General features: G+C 39.7%; 1 protein-coding gene across 1 annotated transcript in view; it reads left to right on the top strand.

Moving 5' to 3' along the window:
* The window catches only part of MFSD2A (major facilitator superfamily domain containing 2A), a 191,633-nt gene that overhangs the window by 163,564 nt on the left and 4,571 nt on the right, over positions 1-23,498 (top strand). The window contains exons 10-13 of the mRNA XM_044084790.1: positions 1,765-1,848; positions 3,577-3,689; positions 8,331-8,474; positions 18,787-18,963. Of these exons, the coding sequence (XP_043940725.1) occupies positions 1,765-1,848; positions 3,577-3,689; positions 8,331-8,474; positions 18,787-18,963 (518 nt within the window). The remainder of the gene's footprint in view (positions 1-1,764; positions 1,849-3,576; positions 3,690-8,330; positions 8,475-18,786; positions 18,964-23,498) is intronic.

The raw sequence follows: 23,498 nt of genomic DNA, 5'->3' as shown, positions 1-23,498 counted from the left end.
AAAGCCAGAGAGACAAGATTATGTTGGTTTGGACATGTGCTGAGGAGGGATGCAGAGTATATTGGGAAAAAGATGCTAAGGATGAAGGTGCCAGGTAACAGGAAAAGAGGAAGGCCTAAGATAAGGTTTATGGATGTGGTGAGAGAGGACATGCAGGCGGTTGGTGTGACAGAGCAAGATGCAGAGGACAGGAAGAAATGGAAACAGTTGATCGGCTGTGGCGACCCCTAACAGGAGCAGCCGAAAGACGAAGAAGATGCTTGTGGTGTAAAATACCTATGCAAACACTTCCATGTAAAAATTCAAAACCTTCTGGACTCTGTTGCATATTTGGGAGTCATGCAGATGTCCTCCCATCATTCCTTTCTATGCTGCTTTTCCGTTCTTTTTCCAAGTCTTTTCTAACCTCCTTTGATTGGTTCTTATGGTTACTATGCAATATTTTATTTGCCATTCTAATTATCCCTGTTTAATAGCAGCTTTTCTTACATTTCTTTTTGTGGTTTTTATCAATGCATTGTTTTTTTTTCCTCACAATGTATTATATTGCCTCCTTTTAATAAATCTTCTGCTATTATTCAGTGCATTCAATTTCTTTCTTATGCGCTTTCTGTACCTTTTATTAACCCATTGAATGGGTTTGTCCCTTTCTAACGTTGTAGTAATCTATATGCACAGAACATTTCTACTTTTTCATTGACACAGCAGAATATTTGTAATCACTGATTATGAAAAGCTGATATTTTGTGTTTCCTCTGCTGTAGTATTACTAATGGTATGACTCTAACAAACTGTAATTTAGAGAAGGCTGACAAAATGTTAATGTACCAAACATTATTAATTTAAATGTAGCCTCTATGTCCCTTATGCATAGATTTAAAATCCTCAACTCTTTTGTTGACACTTTTGCTTTTATTTCTTTTTTCAAGTAGATACTTAATCTGTATATTTTAGGAATTGTTTGTCACGTGTACTTCTAACAATTTGTCAGATTTCCTAAAATCAGCTAACTTTCTGTGCATCCATCTCTTCAGAAATGAATCTCATATCAAATTACTGATATTTGATTGGCTTGTAAATTCCTACTTTATCTCCGTAGCCATGTTTCTCATGCCCACAACTATGCAATTAGTCATAGAACCCTCATTTTGCATAACAAGTACATATTTCACCCTTAATTTCCTGTTTGTATAGGTGCTGGTAGGTAGATTTTTTTAAATGGAATGACTAAAATGGAATGCAAACAGCTAAAGTTTTACTCAGTTCAACTGGTAGCATACAGTCCTCCTTGCATAGGACTTTAATGTTAAAACTGAAAGGCCTGTCCTGTATTGAGTTTCGTTTACTGTGTAATAGTCTGGGAAAGCAGAATGCAGTTAACTGATGAGGAGGACAGTAAAGATGTGGGTTTAGCTGCCCATCAGGAAAAAAATTGTAGAAGGAAGCTTCAACAATATGTAATGTTTAATTTACATTTGTAGTGAAAGTATGTTAACCAAATTAACAGTGATGCTATGCATCTGTTTCCTTTTATGTATATATCTCAGCCACACTGTTATGTTGTCTTCATACCAAACTTGGATCTGATAAGTTAACTAGAATTATTTTGTTCCTTCTTTTGGTGTATCCTTGCTGGTGGTAGCTGCAGAACCTCCCAGTGCACTTATATTGTCAGAGGAATAAAGTATCTATTAGACAAAGTATTCTATTAGACAAAGTGTTTATTGTAACTTTGATTTGAATTCATTTTATTTTCTCCTTCAGCTCTCTGCTACATTGACAATCCCTTTCTGGCAGTGGTTTCTATCGAGATTTGGCAAGAAGACATCTTGCTACATTGGCATCTCAGTAAGTGGAGGTTTCTCCTATATGATATTGTCCTTTCCTGCTCATTCTTTTGATTGTCTGACTTGGCAGACTGGAGCACTCTAGAGTCATTAATGGAAAATAGTATTAGTTTGCCATTTAGTAATGTGGACGATACAGTGGGCATGCAGTGATAGATATATGCCACGAGAAGCAGAAATTAGTGGATGGCACAGAAAAGTCTTACTAGGTTAATGGCGTAAAGTGATGACAACTAAACTGCAAGTCATTCCACCTTGTGAGGACAGGATAATGATATACTATTAGCAGATGGAATAAGGTAATTAAAGGGAGATCATTTCAACTAAATGCGTCCTTTTAATCTACATAGGAGGACAGTGATCTTAACCAGTAATCTGTGAAAATCTCTGGAGTAGGAATTATTCTTTCTTTATGTGGTTAGACGTGCCACATTTAAATTACTTTGTCTTATTTTGCAGACTTTATATAAAGAGCACTGAAGTAAGTGGCATCTTTCCCTTAAAGGGCATACACATATCAGAAGCACTTCAAAGGAATGAAGCAAAACCAGGATGTTATGCACTGGAGGCAATATAAAAAAGGCTTAGGAAAGCTTAATACATATAGTCTTGAATAAAGAAAGAAAGAGAAGACGCACAAATGTTTTAAGAGTATCCATAAAACAGACGTCAACACTGCCTGTCTCTGAGAAAAGAAATGTATAAATAGACATGGCATGAGGTTATCAGCTGTGGTTTGATTTGTGACCTAGCTGTTGAAGGACTAGTTGAGAAGGGTAAGGAGTGAGCAGATAGTAGCTAATTTACTTTTTCCAGGAATAATGTGAGGGATCCTTCACTGCTACAGTTGGCACCTTATGGAGTATGTTAATTCTGTAATAAAACATAACATTGTGAGGCCCTATGAACAGATGCAGAGCCATAGCAGCATTACTAAACATCTGCTTTGACATATTGTGGGTTTTGTGCTAACAAATGTGGACTGTGAAGACCCTGTCACTAAATAGCAAACAATGCTGGTATTTTGCTAGAAAGAGGAGATGCTTTTGCTTGTTTTTGTTTATACTTTGAACAATCTGTAATATCCAAAGAAATCAGTCTACTGAGGCATTAATGGTCTCTGTGGAATGAGTGAATGGGACATTGCCTTGTCCATCAAATATAACAGATATTAAAAATATGGTATTTCCATGGTCAAAGTATGAAGTGCTGTGGGAGATGAATTTGGCAGTCATACCTCTTTACTGACTTTGAGGTACTGGAATATGTTGTGGAAAGGTTTTATATATAATAGAGTTCTTGCCAGTGACTCCTGTAGTCATGCATGCCCCTAAATTTTGAAATGTTTGGTTCCTGGTTTAACACAGAAAGGTATTGAGTGCAGTTAGCATTGCTGTAACTAGGCTTGGTGAGAGGACTGCAAAAGCTTGGAAGGTATAAATAGGCTAACATTCAAAGCATCCTTTATTTCATTACTGAGGCATTGCATTTGCATGACATCATGAGATCATAAGATTATGAGATATTGGCAGTATCTATAGAAAACTGCAAGATACTCCAAGATCCTATAGAAAATAGCTTAACACGCTTGGCTACTTGAACAAATAGTAAGATGGTGACAATGGCTGAGAGACTAATATCAAAAAATGTTTTGTGAAGTTAAAGAAAAAGGGGGTGTAAAGATGGACTGCCATGTTCTGTACTAACTCTTTTTTTTTTCCTTTTCCAGTCTGCAATTCCCTTCCTGATCCTGATTGTAACAATAAAGAGTAACCTCGTTGTAGCCTACTTGGTGTCTGTTGCTGCTGGTGTCAGTGTTGCAGCAGCCTTTTTATTGTCATGGTTAGTGTTTCTTATTGTTGTGATTTATCTTTATAGCTCCATCACTTGAAAGTATAAAAACCTTGCTAAAATTTCAGAGTTCAAAATGTCTCCTCATTTTATAAACAAGAATTGTGGGCAAAAATCTAAAGTTATAGTTGCAGACGGCATGTTTTTTTTTCTTTTAATTAAAACATACAGGATTAGAATCAGGTCTCTGATCATAACCAAGTTATGTGTTAAACACATAAGAAATTCACATCTAGAGCAAAGTGAAGCTAAACTTGAAAAGTAAATCATTGCATCCATGTCAAGAACACCTAAATACTTTATTATGATTTAGGGGGTACCTAATCATAATTCTTTGCCATATATGGAACTTCAGCTGCTCCCATGTACAGATACTTACAGAAGTATAAGAATACAGAGTGTTTTTTTTTTTTTTTTAGATTTGAAATAAATAAAGCACTTTATGCTGCCACACAGACAGAGAGCAAAGCTATCTGTTCCTTTGATGGACTGTAGCCTTAAAACCTAACATGTCAGTCTATCTTTTTTGTGCAACAGCAAGATGTATTTTACAGCTTTCAAAGCTGCTTTATCTTCTTAATACTGTTCGATCATTGCTGCCGTATATGCAGTAGCATGAATCTAGGTCATAACAGTTCTAGATTCATTTGCATTAGTGGGAAAACTGTTTCTTCATTATACTGCACTTCTATCTCAACAAGTAGCAGTACTTGTAAAATCTAGTAGTTTGTATAGTTTGTATTGTAAGCCCTGCTGGGTCGTAGTCTTGTAATTTCATTCACAGTTGATGCAGAACTATGAACTACTGTTAGATTTGAGCCTTATTTAGCCATTTATTACTGCATTTATTTCAATCAACAGTATTACTAGTAGGTTTCTGCATAGTCTGATGCCTTAAACTGTAGTAGAATTACTGTAGTATTGTTTTTTTTTTTTGTTGTTTTTTTTTCTCCAGGATTTGTGCATTGGTGCTTTTACAATTGTTGATATTCCAGTTTTGCTTCAACAGTATTACATTTTGCTTACCATTTACCTGCTTAAAGTTGTATTCCAGTGTCTTTTTGTTCCTCTGCTCTTTGTGTCTGCCCCATCTCCCAAAGAGACATTAAGCTAATGTTTCTGAAATTCTAATCTACCTGGGGTCATTGACCTGTAACTCAGAAAAGTTCCATTCTGGTGCTTTTCTGTTCTTCTGTTCTTTGTGTCTGCCTCACCCTCTACTGAGCCATTAAGCTAAAGGTTGTGAAAGAGCTCCAATACTGACTTCAGTTAAGATGCTTCTACTTTGAATCCTGTGTTCTGGCTTCTACCCCTTATGGTACTCTGATGTTCAAAGGCCCACCCTCCCCTCTTTTACTGCTTTTGTCTGTTGTACAAGCTGTTTATGTACACTTCCCACCCATTGTTTTTCATGATAGTGAGTGCCCACACAATAGACCAGTATTGCTGTTGATTACACCATGACCCCCCATTAATATTCCAAAACATGCACGCTGATTGGCCAGCGTGCACGTTGTAAATCGACTTATACTAATGGAAAAAGGTCCGGTCGCCCAGACGTTTTCCATTAGTATAAGTCTCTTTTAAAACACTGTCTCGCTATGTTAAAAGAGTTTAACATAGCGAGACAGGTTTAAAAAAAGCAACGGAGATCTCCGTTGCTTTTTAAAGCTCTCACTATGTTAAACTCCTTTAACATAGCGACACAGTGTGTAAAAGCAACGGAGATCTTGCTTTCTCCATTGCTTTTTTTAAACCTGTCTCTCTATGTTAAATGGGTTTAACATAGCGAGACAGCTTTAAAATAAGCAACAGAGATCTCTGTTGCTTATTTTAAAGCTGTCTCGCTATGTTAAACCCATTTAACATAGCGAGACAGGTTTAAAAAAAAAAGCAATGGAGAAAGCAAGAGCTCCATTGCTTTTTACTGTTTCGCTATGTTAAATGGGTTTAACATAGTGAGACAGCTTTAAAATAAGCAATGGACATCTCCGTTGCTTATTTTAAAGCTGTCTCGCTATGTTAAACCCATTGAACATAGCGAAACAGTAAAAAGCAATGGAGATCTTGCTTTCTCTGTTGCTTTTGGCCACAGCTCTGATGTACTGCGTAGGCATGCGCAGTACATCAGAACTGCCGCAGATACCAGACAGCTGTGGAAGGGCAGCAAAGAGGCATTATACAATGCCATTATTTAAGAAAAGTAATTATTTCTTTTCTTAAATAATGTCATAGTATTATAGCAATAACCCACTTCTGGGTGTGGGTAATGCGGGATTTACCCACGGTTGTCTTTGTTTGGTCCCTCGGGACCAAACCACGCCAACTGTGGGAAAATCCTGCATTACCCACACCCAGGCGTGGGTTATTGCTATAGTAAACCTCCTTTGCTACATGCATGGCATCCTAGCCTGTGTTCCAGAAGTGCTTTACTTGTATCCAGTGCCATCTAGGGAATGCTAGTTATTTTTGATTGCTAAATTGCACTTGATTAATTTATTTTGAGTGATTACTACAGCTTCTTTCTTTTTTTTGTGCATTACCATGTAATTACGTAAAAAGAAATTGCTCTTTCTCTCACTGTTTCTGCTATAAGTTGTTGTTGTGTCTTTCGGCTTATCCCGGTTAGGGGTCGCCACAGCGGAACTCCGGTCCGCTAATGTTTGGTAGTGGATTTTTACCTGCCGAGTTACCAGCCCTGACGCACAACCTTCAATGAAGGCATGCCCATTCACGCATGCCTCCACACAGAAGACGCTCTAGCTGAGAGTCGAACGCGACAACGTCTTGCTGCGAGGTGACAATGCTACCGATAAGACTGTCTTGAAATCACCTTCAGCAAGGGATTTCAAGCTAGTTGTTTAACTGGATTGTGGTACCATTGCACTTGTGGGTGGGTATCTTCTACTGTGTTTTTACATTAGAAAGATTGGGTTTATTCATCCTTTGGCAGAAGGTATTTGCCAGGTTGGGAGGGTGGCCTAATGGTTAAGGTGTTTGCCTTGCAAACACAAGGTGCAGGGTTTGAGTATCACAAGGGACAATTGACTAGGCTTAAAATGGCTCACAAGGGCAGTTAGCTTAGTACTAATCTATGAACCTGTTGTCTGAGATGGAAAATACACAAAAGGGCTATATCAAAAATATCACATTTTCACAAAAAGATACCATCTTTCAAAAAAATGCATGTGTAGTGTATGCATCAGCACGCTGAGTTCAAAATAGACCCATTTCCTGCTATTAATGTCTTAAAGAATAAGCCGTGTTATTATTCCATGCTGATATGAACAGCTCTTTTATCATTTTACTGGTTTGTAGTACTGATGGTGTGAGCCTCATATACAACTAGTCATGAATATAGCAACTGTTATGCATGTGTGAAAAGGATTTTTAGCCAAAATTAAAGGCAGCATGGTGAATGAGGTGTATCACTATTAATCAAATAATACCGTGGTGGTGCAGCAGTAGCGTTGTTGCCTCACAGCAAGAGGTACTCCCGTTCCATTCTCGGCTGGAGTGCGGGGAGTGCCTTCTGTGTGGAGTCTGCATGTCCTCACCACGGTTGGGTGGGCGTTCGAAAGACATGATAAATGGGCGTGCATTCGTTGAAGGTTGAATGTCGAGCTGGCACCTCGGTGTTCATGAAAATCTACTGCCAATCATTAGCGGACCGGAGTTCCGCTGTGGCGACCCCTAACCGGGAAAAGCCGAAAGACAACAACATCAAATAGCCTATTTGCCCAAACCCAGTTTAATACATGCAGATCAACAGGCATCAGAAAACACTTATAAAGTAAAGCACCATTATTTTAGGGAGATGGTAGAGCTGATGCTCTATCCATGCAGCTAGCTGTACCCGTGCACTCCTGAATTACTTTGTCTAACTTCAGAATCCCTGTCTGTTGAGTTGGGAAAAGTTGAATCTCCACCCATGACAACCATAGCTGAAAATCACTCTTTCCTTTTGTCATCGCCAGATTGTGTTGTCAAATCAGACATTAAAAGGTCCCTTGAAAGTTATCACATTCTCCAAACGTTTTCAAGACTGAACATATTTAGTATTTTAGTTTCTTTGTAAAGTATATGAGGCACACCTAGCATTGTTTTTGTTTTCTGAACCACCTCTGATGTGTGTTCCTGCAAATATAAGGTGTCCAGAACTTCACATGGTACTCAAGATGCATTATCAGCTCACTGATGAAAGGGATAACATCCTTAATATTTCTCTGTTTTATAAGTTTTCAAAATCCTTTAATTGTTTTGAGACTTAAGCTGTTTTTGTATTCCATTGTGAGACATTTCCTGACATTCTAGTTTCCATGCAGCATGTCTTCACGCAACAAAATAACTGCTCTGTGTCTTGTTTTCCCTATGGTTGCTATTTTTCTTAGTCTTGCTCATCTCCCATTTATCTTACAGCATGCAGAGCTGCAGTTTTTCAGCACACCTCATGTCCATTCAGACTCACCTGTTTAACTGCATCACTGCTGTCACTCCTCTGCATTCTGTGCTTATTGTTTGTTGTGTAATAACTAACCACAATAATGTATTGATGATTCTTATGATTGTAAAGAATGAATAGTTGGCGATTATCTTTTAATATTTTTTTAATATCTTTCTTCTCCAACACAGGTCCATGCTTCCTGATGTGATTGATGATTTTAACTTAAAGTATCCAGACTATCCAGGATTGGAGGCTATTTTCTATTCCTTCTATGTCTTCTTCACCAAGTTTGCATCTGGAGTATCTCTGGGTGTGTCCACACTTAGCCTCGAGTAAGTACATCTCAGAAAAAAAGGATGATCCACTTGTTGCTGAACTTTGGTTAGCTGGTTGCACCTATGTTAGTTTATCACATAGATTATTCCTGTTTATTTTAATATTATCCTCAATCCATATTTTGGGCTAAGGTGAAAAGTCTGGGTCTTGCATGCACACTAATTCTGAGACCTCTATTTTATGGGCCAGTAAACTGAAACAACCTGGACCGGAAGCTTGCTGATTTAGTTGTGAAAAAAAGTCTTGACTGAGTAATGGGACTGTAAAACTTGTGCTCAAAGTGCTCATTGGCAGCTTCCGTGTTCCTGACACTAGTTACCAGATTCAGTAAGAAGTGCAAGTCCCTTTCATTCATTTAGGATGAATATGTATGTGTCTGCGTGCATGCATGGGTGCATGTGTGTTTTATACCAGAATATGCAGCTGTTATTTGAGCAGTACAGATGACTGTAACAGCATTTGACCTGCCAATAGCAAAAAGATGGTGTTGGCTACATTGTATTCTGATAAGCATAGATGATTTTAATTCTATTTTAGATTGTTTGATTCCAGAAAGACCAGAACCAAGTAGGTTCATATTTATAGATCAAGCTTAAAAGTCATTATTCCCTCTATGTCGTTTCCACCTCCCATACCAGTATAATATTTTTCACTTAATTAAGCAACTTCTTTGTCTTGTGTAGAGACAGTCCTTTTCATAGTTTTTGCACAGTGTCCCCTTTTGTTGATGTTAGTGTCTGATTATCAATCAGACTGCAAGACTGTTGTTAGGTTAATGGGGCTAACTGTTCTTCAGAACAGGACTTGAAGAGGATATAATGAGAGGGTATATCAGAAGCTGCACACATCACTGCCACTGAAACTGAAAACAGTGAAAAAGAATATAGTCTGTTCTTTGTGTAATTAAGACATTTTCCTTAATTTGTTCTTTTGGTGAAGTACATTTGTGCTTTTTGTTGAATAAAAGTAGAAGGCTGCAATGTATTCTTCTGATACTGATTTACCTAAATGCTTGCAAAGGGGAAAAGGATTTATAAGAGCTACCCAACAAATTTTATATAACTCAAAGTATTACTCCTAAATGCTTTTCTAACCTTAGTAGAAAATTAAGATGTTATCTGTAAATGTACCCAGATGTTTACTTTATCTGTTTTTTAAATGTTATTGTAAATGTTTATTTTTATCCACTGTATGTAAAATGTAAATGTGCACACACAGTCTAATGTTTTTCCACCAAGTGGTATCTCATAGCACAGGAATGCATAAATTTACTTTAAGGGGAACTCTGCAGTACATAATAACTAGGAACTCAGTACTACGGATCACCTCTATGGCACAGTTCTTTGGCTTATCCCCTGCTAGTGTGCTTCATGCCATCATTCATGAAACATAGGGAGGATGTAAATGATGTCACCCTGCTTTTTTTTCTTTATTGCTGTTACCACAATATGAATTATATGATTAGCATTTTTCTTAGGAAAGTCCCCATGTTCCATAAATCCTCAAAGCTTTTGTCAGGTCATCAGATTTCCAGCTCGGCCCTGCACTGGCAATGAAGAAGCCAGCATTAAGGAATGGCATTTGTGTCATGCTACTCAAGTAATCTTAAATAAAACCCAGACATTGGGGATAAAATAGGGCATTGTAGGGCAGGTAATGGTCGAAACCTTCTCCATTAAAGTCTGGCATCTTTATAGCTTTCATCCCCTTTGCCAATAATTCAAGAAAAACCTTAAAGCTCATCTCTTGAGCAATAAACTCTGTCTCTGCAGCTGTCCCAGTGGTTGACCCATTCACATCAAAATCTTCAAATGAAATGTGCAATAAATATTGCTATTTGTGCATTCCTGCACACACAATTTACTTCTAACACTTTTGTTTCATGCAGTTGTTTATAGTATAATACAAATGTTTAGTTTTGCAGCAAGAATTTCATTACAATGTAAAGCAGTAATTGTTTTCCACTTAATAATTTATTTTAATGACTGTCATGACTTATTAACTCTTATAGTTGACAATTGTATGAAGTAATAATGTTTAATCAAATGAAAACTGCTGTCCCATGTACAAAATGCATACAATTAAGTAAGGTGCAGTAAGGCATGCATACCTCTCAACTGTCCAGATTTATGCCACATATTTTTGGTCTGTTCCTTTTAAAATTTGTGGCTTTCTAGCAAAGCACTGATGATTGAAGATGTTCTTCATCTCACATTGCTGCAGTCCTTACTTATGGGTAGTCCGCTGTCCTCGGTCGGCCCGAATACCAAAGTATTAGGCTGACGTCGGTCATGGACGCTCAGATCTGACATCAGAGCGTCAGGGTATAAAAGCGCATGACCGACGTCATATCCTCAGTCTTTTTTGCCGCATGGTCCGATGCAGAAGCAGCGTTGCAAGTGCCGTTCGGCGTTCTGAAATTTTAATTCGAGTTTCAGACCGAAACCAAGTTGGGCTAAGTACCCGTTGGGGAATATTTTTGTTTTTCTTGCCTCAGTTAATTACGGATGTCAGAAAAAGTGAATAATTGTATTTCTTGTGGGAAACAGATACCGCATAGGGATTATCACTCTCTTTGCATTCCTTGTTTGGGACGGACCACGGCGTAGTCGGGTGTCGGTTTTGTGCTAGGTTTAATAAGCGCACTATAAAAGGAGGTTAGATTGTGCTAGGTTAGTCTTTGGTAAGCGGTGTAATAATACTATGCCGTCGGATCCTCCCTCGTCCGCTTCCAGGAAAGAGCTCCAAGACAAATCCTTGAAACCTAGACCGGATGATTCGTCCGTTCGGACGCCGGTCCTGCAGAAGCTACAGTAGAGCAGGTGGATCCGGCTGAAGTTTCTGTTGAGTCTCAGGGGAAACTTTGATTTTGCAGGATGTGGCCTCCCAGGAGTCAGGTCAGGCTGAAGGGGCCTCTCAAGTTACTGTTCTCCCTTCTATGCCTAAGGTGGTTAGGCCTTCTGCTTCTATTTCTAAGGCTTCTTCTAAGGGCAGGTCTGTTTTGCCTTCCTCTGGTGTCCCTTCAGGTACTTCAGGGTCTGTGCCTAAAAAGCACATGCTTAAAATGGCAGAAGATTTGATTACTTTAATTAGAGGTTCTATGCCCCCCCCTGATAAGAGGCCTAGGGTGGAACCAGAGTTGGAAAGTGTGGATTAGGCCTCAGATGACTCAGAGTCTTCTGCTGAAGATATTCTAGATTTTCATCCTTATTCGGATTCTGATGCAGAGGATTCCACTCCTTCTGCTTCTACTCCAGAGGATTTTTCATTTTCAGAAACTCTGCATTCCATGAGGGAGCATTTTAAGTGGGAAGGACAGGATTTCTCTGATTCACGGAAGAGGCTTAGGGAATTCTTGTTTTTACCACAGCATAGACCCTTGGCTATACCTCCTGTTTTGGATGTTGTTCAAGATGTTTTCTCGGAGGCTTCCCTTAATCCAGATTCTTTGCCTCCTGCGCCAGTTAAACCGGACAGGTATTACAGGGTGCCTGAGGCTCATAAATATCTGTATAAGAGTCCTAGGGCGGACCCAGAAACTATTAGTCAGGGGCCTAAGGGTGTTAGAGCCTCTGTTGTAAAGAATCCGGTTCCTCTAGATAAGGAAGCTAGAGCTTTGGATAGATGGGGTAAGAAGGTGTATACCTCTTCTACTTTAGCAATGAGGGCTTTAAATTGCCAGTTTCATATGTTGAAGTATCAGAATTTCCTCCTTTCTCAGCTAAAATCTAAAGTGGATGCTTTGGCAGAGGGTATAGAGTGTAAAGAATTGCAGGATTTAGTACATGTCTCTGAACAGGTGGGTAAGCATTCTTTGCAATATGGTTTTGATGCTGTACAGGCCTCTTCTAGGGTGGCTGCCACTGGTTCAGTTCTTCGTAGGCACGCCTGGCTTAAGGATCAGAATTTGTCCGAGCATGTTAAAACTAGAATTCTGGATGCCCTTTACAGTCTGAAGTTTTGTTTGGTCCCCCTGTGGAGTCGGTTTTGAAGAAAATGGAAGACAAGGCTAAGTCTATGCAGACTGTTAAAGATTTTTTGCAGGTACAACCTCCAAAGTTTAGTAGGAATTGGCCTACTAAGGGGTGGACCTACCCTTCTTCTGATTCTCAATCTAGGGGTAGATCTAGACGTGGCAGGGGTAGAGCTCACAGTACATTCAGGCCTAGAACTTGGAGTTCGCCTGCACAATCTGCAGGTGAGGGCAGGGGCCAGTCCTTTCGTAAACAGGCCCAATGACCTGCATTTTCAGCTGCCAGATTCTTCTTGCCTGGCAGCTCCTTTGGGAGGAAAGTTAGCACTCTTCAAGCAAAACTGGCTTTTAGTCACCCAGGACAAATGGGTATTGGACATTATAAACCGAGGCTACAAGTTTTATTTCCATACATTGCCTCCTTTCAAAGGCATGCCAGACGTTCCTCCTCGGCAAAGGATAGAGGCTCACAAGCAGATTTCTTTGCTTCTTCAAATAGGAGCTATACAGCCAGTTCCTCTGTCAGAAGTGGGACTAGGATTTTATTCTCGCCTGTTTCTAGTACCAAAGAAAGGGAACACGTGGAGACCAATTTTGGATTTATCTATCCTCAACACTTATCTGGACATTCCAAAGTTCAAAATGCTGACGTTACAACAGCTTTTACCTCTGTTGGGAAAAGATCACTGGATGGTAACTCTGGATCTCAAAGAGGCTTATCTTCATGTTCCTATCAGGCCCAGTTGCAGGAGGTACCTGCGTTTTCGGGCTGGAAATTTACATTATCAGTTCTCTGCATTGCCCTTTGGCTTATCTACTGCACCCAGAGTGTTCACAAAGGTTCTGGCTCCAGTGATTGCCTTTTTCAGGTTAAGAGGAATACAGATTTATCCTTATTTGGACGATTGCCTGATTATTGCACAACACAAAGACGAACTTCTTCATCATCTTCAGTATGTGATGGTAGTGTTAAGATGCCTAGGGTATTCTGTGAACGAAACAAAGTCCAGTCTAGTACCCTCTCAGGACATGTGCTTTCTGGGTGTGAGACTGAATACAGCTTCCCAGATGGCCTTTTTGACCCCGGACAAACAAAGAAGCCTTTCTCTTTATTTCCATCAAATGTCTCTACAGTCCAGGCTGACTGCAAGGACAGTCCTTCAAGCCTTGGGGTTCATGGCATCTTGTATTCTGGTGCTTCCCAATGCCAAACTGCATATGAGGAAGCTTCAATGGTATCTCAAAAATGTATGGACACAACACTGCCAAGATCTAGACACTGTCATTCCAATAATTCCTTGCATTCAGAAAGAATTTTTATGGTGGGCTCAGGAATGTCACCTAAACAAGGGATGCTCTGTGACCCGACCAGAGGCGAGTCAGATACTAACGACAGATGCCTTGGACAAGGCTTGGGGAGCACACCTCAATGGAAAATGGGTGCAAGACATGTGGCCTGTCAGACTTCAGCATTTGCATATCAACTTGAAGGAGATGTTAGCAGTTCAATTTGCATTGATGGCTTTCACGGGATTTACTTCACCCAGGACAGGTGTTGATTCAAACAGACAACACTACTGTCATGTGGTACATCAACAAGCAAGGGGGAACCCATTCGTACCCTCTTTGCAGGCAAGCGATGATTTTGTGGGAGACTGCTCTCAGTTTACACCTCAATCTTCAGGCAAGGTTTCTACCAGGAGCACAGAACTCCTTAGCAGATGTGTTGAGCAGACAAATTGTGGATCCTCACGAGTGGAAACTGGATCCTCATGTGTTTCAAAAGTTGACAGTGTTATGGGGGACTCCAGACATAGATCTGTTCGCTTCTCCACTAAATTTCCAGTTGCCAAAGTTTTGCACAAAAATGTTTCATCCCACAGCTTGGAAGGTGGACGCTCTATCATTCAGTTGGAGCAATCTTCATGTCTATGCCTTTCCACCTCTGCCTCTCATTCCCAAGGTACTCCTGAAGGCCAGAATAGACAAGCCATCCATGATTCTGATAGCGCCGGATTGGCCTCGACAGCACTGGTACCCACTACTGAGGAGTTTAGTACGGGAGCCTCCATGGCCTCTGCCTTTGATTCCGCATCTTTTGTCTCAGGAGGGCAATCACTTCCTCAATGTCAAGATTCAATCTCTACATCTCACAGCCTGGCATATTCTGTTTTAGACCCTGGAGGGTCTCAGCTTCCACAACAAGTTTTGAATGTTATTTTGGAGGCCAGAAGGCCTAGTACAAGGAAAGTTTACGCAGATAAATGGAGGAGATTTTTTCTTTGGAGCAAAGCGAAGGACTTTGATGTTTCCAAGCCTGATTTAAGTGCTTCTCTTCTTTATCTTACTGAGTTATTGGACAAGGGTTTGTCTTTCTCCTCGATAAAGGTTCATGCTGCAGCCATTTCGGCTCACTATGACTGTGACCCTCCTTTATTTTCCCGTCCTTTGTTTAAGCAATTTCTTAGAGGGGCAAAGAACATAAGACCCCCACATAGAGCTCCTACTCCTGCTTGGGATCTCAATTTTGTGTTGGAAAAACTTACTCTACAACCTTTTGAGCCTGCAGCTACTGCCGAGTTAAAGTATTTATCATGGAAGACTGCTTTTTTGTTGGCCATTACCTCTGCAAGAAGGGTTTCTGAATTACAGGCCCTTATGGCAGTGGAACCTTTCCTGATTTTTCATAAGGATAGGGTATCTTTGCGTACTAATCCTTCCTTTATGCCTAAAGTGGTTTCTAGTGTGGCCTTGAACCAAACTATTCATTTGCCTACTTTTTATGCAAACCCCCAAAATAAAGAGGAGAAGATTTTGCATACTTTGGATATTCACAGACAGTTACGTTATTATTTGAGCAGAACCAAGGGGTTCAGGCAGTCTCAGCAGTTGTTTGTTTCTTTTGCTTTGGGTTCTCAGGGGAAACCTGTTTCAAAACAAACTATTTCTAAATGGATTGGGTTTTGTATTTCTTTCTGTTATTCCCATCATGGTAAGGAGGTTCCGGCTGGAATCAGACCTCTTTCCACTAGAGCTACTGCCACTTCTACTGCCTTTCTAAGGGGGGTAGCTACAAAAGATATTTTGGAAGCAGCCACTTGGAGTTCAGTACATACTTTTTCCAAGCATTACCACCTTCCTCTTTATTCTAAGTCTAGGGCTGGATTTGCCTCTGCAATATTACAGGGCATTTTAGCAGCCCCTAATGCTTTATGATTTTGCCATCCTCCCTTTACCTCTGCTTTGGGATTCTACCCATAAGTAAGGACTGCAGCAATGTGAGATGAAGAACATAGTACAGTTTTGTACCTACCATAAATGTAGATGTCCACATTGCTGCAGTCCAATTTACCCTCCCTCCTTCCCCTCTGTAGTTTGGCATGGTAATATGGTTTGGGTGATGGTTGTTGTTGGGCATGTTTTTGGGAGGTATCCTGTTTTTGGGCTGTGGCCTTTCTTTTTAGGGCCTTCTGACATCTGGGGCAAGAAAAGACTGAGGATATGACGTCGGTCATGCGCTTTTATACCCTGACGCTCTGATGTCAGATCTGAGCGCCCATGACCGACGTCAGCCTAATACTTTGGTATTCGGGCCGACCGAGGACAGCGGACTACCCATAAGTAAGGACTGCAGCAATGTGGATCTTCGAACATCTACATTTATGGTAGGTACAAAACTGTACTTTTCTAAATAATGGCATACATGTAAATTACAGACTTCATATCATTCAGAAAATGCATGGTAAGACAAATCCTGTCATTCTTGCAATGTTCAAGGTTTATAGGAGCAGTATTTAAAATCTGCCCCTATTTTGGGCATTTGCCACCCCCCCCCCCATTATTTTAGGCTTTGTTAACATTTCTAAGAGGTTGAGAGGTATAAAGGCATGACAAGTCATTAAAACATAATGTATTGTGTTTCACTCCTTATACTGCAGTTTAGTAAATGTACATGCAGTACTAAGGTATAACCTACTATTTATGCTTTCTAAGGCTAATTTGCTGTCATACATGAACTGACTTGTATACATTCTAGACCTTACACAAAATGCGTGATAGGCTTATTGGTCTGAAGTTTACCGAGACTGATTCAGGTCCTCTCTTATGTACATGGATTGTTAAAACATATTTTCTAAATAAGCAGAATGCCACCAGTTTGAAGCACTTAACAAATAGTATTCCAGATGATCTCAAAATATTATATGTATTACACCTAAGACTTTATCCAGTGTCACAGAACTTGTGCATTTTAGTTTACACAAAGATACAGTAATCTTCTGTAAATGACAGACTAGCGAAATGCTGCAGTCAAAGGTTCTGCCTTTTCTTTAATATAGTTATAGATAGACTTGCAGTTAACTTTGACGTTATATTTTACAACATCTGGAAGTCACATGTAGTCTCCTATCCAAGTAGAGATTAAACTCAACCTTTCTTAGCTTCAACAGTCAGTTAAGACGTGGCTTCCAGATATTACAAAAAATATGAATGGCTTTTAGAGCAAAATGCAGACAGTGCCATTTTTCCTGCTTATTGTTGAGCTGTGATCATAAATTGATATTTCTTGGAGTGCTAGGTTTCTGACCCTTGTCTTGTAAATGCTTTCACTGCCACAGATTAAAAATGATTTCCAGACTTTAGCTCATAAAAATATTTCACTTTGGGGGAAGGGAGGAGTTAACAAAAACATTGTCAGACCTGATCTAAAGAAAGAATTGAAATAATAGGCAGTGAACCTGCATCATAAAGCTGTGATGTGATACAAAGAAAGACTGAAAAAGATTTGTTGTTTTTTGTTAAACAAATAGAATTGGTGTACATAGAACAAACATTGGGTTTGTGGGGAACAATTCTTGTTGGCATTTAGGTGGCAGAGAACAGCAATGAAAGAAAAAGGCATTTTATTTGCATTTCATTTTGCATTCTTTAGACCGCATCTGTACTATGAGCCCAGTAATGTGACTACTGATAAAACTGAAAAGATAGAAACATTCCATTCTGGGGCACTAGGCTAGATTAAAGCACTACAGTGAAAGATGTGACTTACTCCTGATATTGTTTTATGGCTATCCTAGAAAGGAAGCTTAAAAGGGTTGTCACCTTAGTTTTCAGAGTACTAATGGCCTGCCATGGTGAAAATTAGATGTATTTTTACGGTTGTCCCTACAAAAGTACATTTAACGTATAGTTAGACTGAGTGTGGCAGTGTTAGAGTAAACTTTAAGAAGTTCTTCACATTTCTCAAGCTGTACTTGGTGCACTGATGTGTTGCTCCAGTCACGGAGGGGAAATTTCTGAGAATTTTTACCCAGGAGTACAAATTTCTAATGGGCATGCACACTATTAGACTTTACCTTGAGTATTAGGGGAGATTAAAATTCAGACACATAAGTACCTTAAATCCACTTTTTGTTGCTGTGCTTTTTATTATATTTGGTGTGTACACATTAATATTTCTGTAAACTAATCACACCAGTAAGTCATATATTAGGAAGTGAATCAATGTAGTCAAATCTGTTTTCCATGCCATTCTGGTATCAGTATCTGATGTCTACTAACTAGATATGTGCAGTACATCCATTTAAGCATTGAATTCAAATAGCTTGAATGTCTGGGCTGATAAACTGATTATGCTGCTGGGTTCAGTTCACAACCCCTCTATTCTCTGGACTTGCTTTACTTATTTGTTTTATTTCTATGATTACCAAGGTGGCGTCACCAAACTGGATCTAGCCTCACCTTTAGTCCAGTATAACATAAGATGCAGATGCATAGCACAGTCAGTTTCACTGTGCCTTTGCCCTTTGTTTTATTATGTATTTTACTGGAACCATGGGAACCCTCAGTACCATTGTGTGCAGGTGTCTAGCATCATAAGCTTATCCTATCAGTGCAGGTGTCTAGCATCATAAGCTTACCCTATCAGTATAGCTAACAATGACATTTATAGTTGCCATGCTGAAGCAATTGTATTACTGTCATGCAGCCTTCATTTAGGATACAAGACTTCACACCTGTAAGGGTACACACAAGTCACTTGACCTCCTTCCCCAAACTGTGTCACATTTACAAGAGATAACACTGCTGCTGTACTGGGGGTCTGGGCTCTGGTCCTGAGCTTGATGCAGTAGTGGGTCTTTCAATGGGAGAATGTCAGATGGGACACATGCAGCTCATACAGCTATAACTCCTTTATCCTTCCTGTAACTACACAGATAGATTTGTATAGCATGAATAAAAATCGCAGTCTCCTGTATGGTAACCTTGATACAGTCTACTTTATGCATTAACCCTCCTTCTGTTGCCTTCAGAAGCTGACAGTAATTTTGTTTTAGTTTTGCAGGCTATCTAACAAGAGGATGCGTACAGCCAAACACTGTTGATACAACCCTTAAAATCCTGGTGTGTCCATTGCCTGTTGCCCTAATACTTGTGGGTCTTTTCTTTTTTAAACTGTATCCCATTGATGAGGAAACCAGAAGGAAAAACAAAAAACTCTTAGAAGATTTGAGGTGAGTGAAACTATCAAACATGCATCAACATTTAAGTTAAGAAGAATATAATTCTGTGTCTTCAGCATTACAGTCTTTTTCCAATGTTGCTGTTGCACAGACACCTTCTGTTTGAATTGAATTATGTTTTAGCAGTTCACTAATCTAGCAACTTCAGAACCACTCTGTCTGTTTTATATAAGAAACTGTTTGCATATGTTTTAGTGAGTATCTTGTATGAATAAAATTATTATCGTTCTATCTTCCTACGTGTAGAAAAATGGGCATTCTACTTCCTATCCCAGTCAGTGGTGGCTGGTGATATCAAAGTTAACAGGGGAGCAGGAAGAAAATGAATGGGTGGAGCTATATTACAGCAGGTCAGCAACTGTTTAACTATGATAAAACAAGAGCTGAAGTCGTCCACAGACTCCAGAGCCACTCATTATAGCCACTTTGACTATTTACATTGCAGAAACCCAATTATCAGATAAAAAAGTAATATTGGTACCAAAGTATTTAAGCTTATTTTATTCAAACACTAGCTATGCCAAACCAAATCAACAAATGTTTAATTGTGATCAAATGAGAGCAAGAGTCAATCAGTTTCACTCATAGACTACCTTCTTACCTACTAATTACAGCCACCTTATTGAATTTGTGCGCCTCAGATGTCTGAATGAGATCAGATGAATGAATAAATACAGAAATAATGTCCACAGTCATTTAGTTCAACTCATTACTGAGACATGCATACAGTGAAACCCATTGGACATACACACACACACACACACACCATTTACAGATGCTTTATTGGCTGTTTACACCTTTGATGCCAGACTGTGGTTAAATGAATGAATAAATACATAAATAATAGCCACAGAAATTTATTTCAGCTCACTGCTATTAGACACATCCAGTGTAGACCATTACAATCTCCTACATGCAAGCACACTTGCATTCACACACACACACACACACACACACACACACACACACACACACACACACGCACACACACACACGATACTGTTTCACAAATGCGTACTATCCTGCAGAATGACTGATAATGTCACCTAAGAAATTCTGGATTAACAAAGTGTTATTTAATTAAAAAAACATCCCTATTGCTCACATTATCTGAGTCCCATCCACAAATCACTGCATGTTCTTTCACTTTTGATTTGGGCTGCCTCAGGCAAGAGTCAACTGATGCAGCCTGAGTCATTTGGAAAGAATCTAGCAAAGCAAACAACCCTATCTGAGACATTTTATCTATCTTTTACCAGAATTGTTACCATCATATCAGTCTTGAAAACCTTCCAGTTTGGTTGCTTGATGTATAACTTCATTGCACTGCTGTCGTGCTTAGTATCCTGCTAAGTTAAAGATCTATTTCTTCATGTCCATGTAATCATGACAGTGGTGTGGTACCAGGTGCACTAAAATCAAGGATGTCACTGCATCAAAATGGCATAGCTATTTTCTAACAGAAGAGTGAATATTTGATGCACTGAGAAAAGTAGTAAAATAGTTATTTCAGTGGTAATCTACAAACATAGTTTGAAGTTTATGTACAACTGCTCTATGAAGGCCATCACTGTAGTCAATAAGTGATGCCTTTTAATGTAGCTGGAATGTTTAGGTATTGCATGGGTGTCAGTGTTACTGTCTGAAACTGTTGAAAATACAGGCTTGTCAAGCACCTTTCTGAAAACTGAAAAGTGCTTAGCAGTTGTTAAGGACTCAGTGCGGTTAAGCATATGTCTTGTGCAGTGGCCACAACAGGAGAGTTTCAGGAAGCCATTAAATGCTTCATTAAATTTTTTTTAAAGTCCATATGAAGTCTTTCCCAGCTTTCTGATGCACTTCTTATGTAGCCAGTCTATGTATGAATGCAGTTAGTGTTTTACTGCCTTCTAAGCTGTAAAGCATTTACCACTACTACTACATTTTTCTCTAAATTCTGCACTACATGTAAGAAGGTTCAGCACCATGCACTACAAAGAATAATGTTTGGGCTTTCCAGTCATAACCAAGGAAGTTATGTTTTCTCAGCATGAATGTCAAGGTTCTCCTCTTGAGCTTTATTTCTGAGGTGAATTTCTTGATTCTTGATATTTCATGTCTTGAATACATACCACCCTGATTATGCCATTGTTTGCTTTGCTGTGAAGTTATTAAGCCCTTTCTAACACTCTATGTGATGGTATGCATCACTAGCAAACTTGGATTGTGATGATGCTGTGGTTGTAAGTCCACATATTGGGCTTTTGCCTGTGCCGAATGCCAGACAAGTGGCATAGCTATAGTATTCTGGACTGGATTGTTCTTTAGCACCAATCATCCCAGTTTAATGAATGACATCCTTAACAGAAGGTAGATCCCTTCCCAAGGGAAGGAACTGTTTCCATTCTCTTTAGTCTTCCAGCCTTTTTTCAAGAAAGAGACCTCTGTCACCCTAAGAAGAGAGCTAAGTATCCTTTAGTATCCTCTTCCTCCAAGCCGGTTGGGACCCCTTGGAGTTTTCTGCAGCTGGTTTCTTAATGTATTCTGGATTCTGCTCCATATTTGCCCAATGGGAGGGCTATCCCCAGTTGATCCTGACAGAGAGTTCACATTTGGAATCAGTGTGATTGGAGCTGGGACCCTGTCAGTCACACCACTGTCCCCAGTCCTCTTCCTGTCATATTCTGTGTGGGTGATTCTACTGTAGCAATGTTCTTAGCTCAAAGTTAGACATCAGGCTCAGGTACACCTGAGGCTGTCTTATTACAGGAGAATGGATGTCAGTTATTTATTCTCTTTGCCAGAATGGGACTGGATGTTATAATCTAGTAGCTGTTCATAGCATTCTTGCTGTCAGGAGGAAGATTCTTAGTGTCCCATATCTCCATGCTTTTTGCAGATGGTCTGAATGGTAGTTAGACCTTGGGACATTTTATGGCTTGTTTTTATGGGAGCTCATATTAATTCTCTCTGATTTGCTCTGTATGAATATCACTGCTGGTGGGAATTTGCCCTTTGAGTTTCCTCAAAGTCCAAACACTCCTTTGATGTTAGCTACTAAGGCTAGCCTGGAGAGACTAGATTCCTTTTGTGCCCTCCCTATGACTTGACCAGGTTCTTGTAGCCCTGCCTAGAGATTTCTAACAGGGCTTCCTGTAGGAACACCCCCTAATTAGACATGGTCCCATAGAGCTGCCACTATTTTCAGATGTCCTTCCTCATTCCTGCTCAGTTTGTCATCTTTTTAGATGTAAATATATTCCGCCTTCCCTTCAGTTGCTTCTTCCCTCTGATAGGCCAGTAGCTATGCATGGATGCAGCTCAGACCCAGATCTAGACCAGAATGCATTTCCAGAGTAGGAACGCAGCCACATTTTTCATGGTGCCATTCAATGCCTAATAACCAGAGTATTGCTATGGACTGTTTATAGATACCTCATATTTCAGATTTTATTCTGTATTCTTGTCTTAATTGTTGGAAATCCCTGTGGAACCCAATGTGGACCTTTCCTTTGTGCATCCTATACAGCTGTTTGTGTTTGCTGATAAAAGGTATTCCTCACCAAGACTCACTTTCATTTTTGAGTCAGTGGGCCTTTCTTCTTTCCCCTTAGTAAGGTGTATTGTTAAACATTTAGAGATTAAGACAGGGCTGCTGACCTGTGTGACCATGGAGTCTGCCCTTTTGGGCACATTGTCTCCTGCGGTACTTTGATGCTATACGCTTTGTGGGGAATTGTTACTCATCTGGAAATGGCACCTGACTATGAACTCCGGCTTCACTGGCTCAGATGTTCACACTTCTGTGGATGAGAATGTACTGCATTTGCTGTGAACTACTCACTTGTCCTCTTCTGGATTGTGTCAAAACTGAGTCTCTGTAAGTAGGGCAGTAGAGATAGCCCTTCTTCCAGTAGCGGGATCACCATCTTTCACTTTTCCTGCTTGATGCAGCTGATAAAGAAAGTGGGTGATCGTGTTCTCCTTTCTGTGCCTTAGGGTATTCCTATACATTTCCTTACAATATTCTCTCATTCTGCATTCTTCACAGAATTCAGATATCAAAGATATTCTGCAAGTCATTATGGATGAATTAGGACATGCATTCAAGTTCCCAGTTTTGTGGAGATATAGGAAAGTCCTCTGGTCTTAGACAGAAATGTTTACCATGATTTTAGGAGCAAATGTTTCCACTTCATAGCCTGGTCCCAGCTTGTTGGCTAGGGCTGCAAAAAAAAAAAAAGCTTGAAGATTAGAAGACTTCCATTGAGGCCTCATACAGGAAAATGTTCTCAAGTTGGATGTAGTGTTACAGTATGACACTTCATTTTGTCATTTACAGGTGCTAATTAAATTTAGGATGTCTTATATCAGTATTGTGTCCATTTTTCCTGGTGGTGGACAAGAGTGAGGCCCATCTCCAGCTGGTTGGCAGCTCTTTTGAGAGTGTTGCTGCTCTGGTCCCCCTTTGAGTAACATCTCCCCTTCAAGGACTTGGACTTCATATTTGATGGGTGTGACTGCCCATAATTAGGCCTTACTATTCA

This window comes from Protopterus annectens, chromosome 1.part1 (assembly GCF_019279795.1).
Source record: "Protopterus annectens isolate FY-2018-M chromosome 1.part1, PAN1.0, whole genome shotgun sequence".
NCBI classification, from domain to species: domain Eukaryota; kingdom Metazoa; phylum Chordata; order Ceratodontiformes; family Protopteridae; genus Protopterus; species Protopterus annectens.
Note: the sequence above shows the minus strand (reverse complement) of the source record. Positions and strands in the feature narration are given on the sequence as shown.